General features: G+C 44.4%; 1 protein-coding gene across 1 annotated transcript; it reads left to right on the top strand.

Annotated features, from left to right (window-relative positions):
* The first annotated feature begins 1546 nt into the window (after positions 1 to 1546).
* LOC136519441 (uncharacterized) lies at positions 1547 to 2290 on the top strand. The gene has a single exon (XM_066512845.1). The coding sequence runs from the start codon at positions 1595 to 1597 to the stop codon at positions 2186 to 2188; it is 594 nt and encodes a 197-aa protein (XP_066368942.1). The 5' UTR covers positions 1547 to 1594; the 3' UTR covers positions 2189 to 2290.
* The last annotated feature ends 749 nt before the right edge of the window (positions 2291 to 3039 follow it).

The raw sequence follows: 3039 nt of genomic DNA, 5'->3' as shown, positions 1-3039 counted from the left end.
TCGAATCAGAAGAAGAGCTTAAATGTTTTTTAGCAACATGTTGAATCAGAACAAGTACTGCATTTGTGTATTATTTGAATGAAACCTTGTTGGTCATGTACAGAAATTACTGTATAAAAAATATATATTTTAATATGCTGTTGCTACTGTTTTAAAATAATTTTTTTGTGTATTTAACTCTTTTTTTCTGTGAGGCTGGCTACACAGAAATATTTTTTTTAATCTGGGCGAAATGAATTTTTCTGTGAGTTCACCTAGTCCGACAGAAAAAAAACATGTGTTTCTGTGCGTTTATTTCTTTTTTCTGTGTGGATTAACACATAGAAAAATTAGTTTTAATCTGGACGAAAACAATTTTTTTGTGCGTGTGAGACCCACAGAAAAATTGTTTCTTACAGTGAACCCACAGAAAATTTTGATTTTTCTGTCATTATATTTCTGTTGGTATTTTTCTGAGGGTACACCGTCAGAAAAATATTTTTCTAACGGTATTCGTATTTTTCTGTGTGTTTTCGCACGCACAGAGAAAAACAAGATTCCAGTAGTGGCGGCCATCCATATGCAATGCGTTTTTCAGACACATGTGATATGCTCATATGCACACGTGGAGCAACACTAATATACTTCACTATCAAGGTGGCCCGAGCATATAGTACAGTTAGCTAGCTCTTTAATTATAACATTTCGAAATTTTATGTAAAACATTTTTTAAATAGTTTTGATTATTTGTTTGATTGGAACTTCCATGGAGCACATCTTATTGCACATCATTGCTAAAAATTAAATTATACATTATACTACACTAGGGGTCCGGGTAAAGCGTTAATGTTAATCAGTCTAGACCACCTCTAGGTCGCCACTCAGGCGCGTTGTAAACAATTTGTCTCTATCTTAATATAACGATGCACAAACCTTTTGCATGTTCTAGGAAAAAAAAAAAAGTTGCAGCTTGTAGCCTTCCATATACAATCCATTTTTCAGGCACAAATGATTCAGAAAGATATATGTCGCCGATAGCGTAATTATGGTTTGTACTAGTGCCTAATACTAATACTAGTATTATATCCGCCGTATATATGTACTGGATAAATGTACGCAATCAGGGATACCGTGTACCGCTGGCTTCTTCAATAATTCTCTTCTGCCCGAGCGCCTTCAACTGTGCAAGCAATCAACTAGGAGTATTGGAAAAGTAGGGGGGTGTTTGGTTCCAGGGACTATTTTTTAGTCCCTGTCACATTGGATGTTTGGACACTAATTTGGAGTATTAAATATATTTTAATTACAAAACTAATTACATAGATGGAGACTAATTTGCGAGACGAATCTATTAAGCCTAATTAGTGCATGATTTGACAACGTGGTGCTACAGTAAATATACTCTAATGATGGATTAATTAGGCTTAATAGATTCGTCTCGTAAATTAGTCTCCATCTGTGTAATTAGTTTTGTAATTAGAATATATTTAGTACTCCAAATTAGTGTCCAAACATCCGATGTGACAGGGACTACAAATTAGTCCCTGGAACCAAACACCCCGTAGATAGCACACTGCACAGCGCGTTGATTATTCGAGGAGAGCAAGCGTTCGCAATGGCGCCTCCACCACCAGCCAAGCGCTACACCTTGGCGGCTCTCCTCGCGACGCTCGCGGTGGCGGCCATCGTCACCTTCTTCTTCATGCTGCTCTGCCCGGCGCGCATCACCTTCTCCGTCGCGCGCACGGGCAGCAGCCACATCAGCTCCGGGCCCGCAGGCGGCGGCAGCAGCGTGCTCAGCCTCACCCTCGCCGCCGACAACCCCAGCCGGCGCGCGAAGGTGACGTACGAGAGCATGTTCGTGGACGTGAGCAACAGCACGGCGCCGGGAGCCCAGGGGGACAACTGGGTGCGGGCGACGGTGACGACGCGCATGCCGCTGCGGCAGCAGGGGCGCACCGCGGCCATCGAAGTGACGGTGCCCCTGATGGACGCGCCTTGGACCCAGGACTTCACAGGGAACATGAGCAGCCTCTTCTCCGTCATGGTCACCGCGCAGGTCAGGTTCAGGGTCGGCGTCGCGTGGACGCGGCTCTACGACATCAAGGTCTCCTGCAGCCCCGTCAGCTTCTTCACCGCGAAAGCTATACCGGCCGGCGCCGCCGCTGCCGCCGGCGGCGCAGCTGGCCAGCCGGTCAGATGCGTCTAGCTAGTCAGTGGCTGATGCATATCTACAGCACAACTTGTGCCAGTGTAGTGTGTGTTGTATTGTGATTCGAATTCGATTGATCGATGTGCAATGGAAGATTGATTTTGCTTGGATTGGTTTGTGATTACGAGTATAATTTTTGAACTTGAACGTAACTGCATACCGTATTTTGTGATTAAGACTTAAGAGTGATGGATAGTACAACAACGGAGATTTTCGCCATGAACCGACGACGGTCTCTCACGCTTTTGTCACTTTTTGAAAGATTTTATTCATCAGGTGGAGGTTGAAACTTTATAATAAAAAATAGATGGTTGAATGCAAAATTCTTATAAAGGTTGGAATAAAATCCCTTTATCTAAAATAAAAGAAGTACATCTAGAAAATGCACTTAACGCTACTGTGTTTAGGCCGTGTATCATCGGCTACACACAAGCGGCCAATTGTTGCATCGTTTCAGCTGAAGCCGGACGTTTATGTGGCATGGGCTAACACAGTGACACCATATTTCCTTTGATTCGGGCTTCTTTCATCTTTTTTCCCCTCCGAGTTGGCTGAGTGAATGCATCTTCATCTGTCCATGCATTTTCTCCCCTAACTAACCCAGCTGATTCCTATAGGAGAAGCAGGGGCCACGTCGTCTGGAATTCTCCCGGCGGTCGGATCTCCCATCGGATGGCCACGGGTCTTTGAAGCGGATTCCATCGGAAGCCGATTCTTCTGCTTTTCATCGGATTCTTCTACTACTCCCCTGCTTCACCCACTTCTCGTCCGAATCCAGATAGCCAAATATATACCGCAGCTTTGACTTCTCCTTCCCATTCCTCTCCCCCTCCTCTCCTCCCCCCCCC

Source organism: Miscanthus floridulus, chromosome 18 (genome assembly GCF_019320115.1).
Source record: "Miscanthus floridulus cultivar M001 chromosome 18, ASM1932011v1, whole genome shotgun sequence".
Lineage (NCBI taxonomy): Eukaryota > Viridiplantae > Streptophyta > Magnoliopsida > Poales > Poaceae > Miscanthus > Miscanthus floridulus.
The sequence above is the reverse complement of the archived record's forward strand: the minus strand, read 5'-3'. Positions and strand labels throughout refer to the sequence as shown.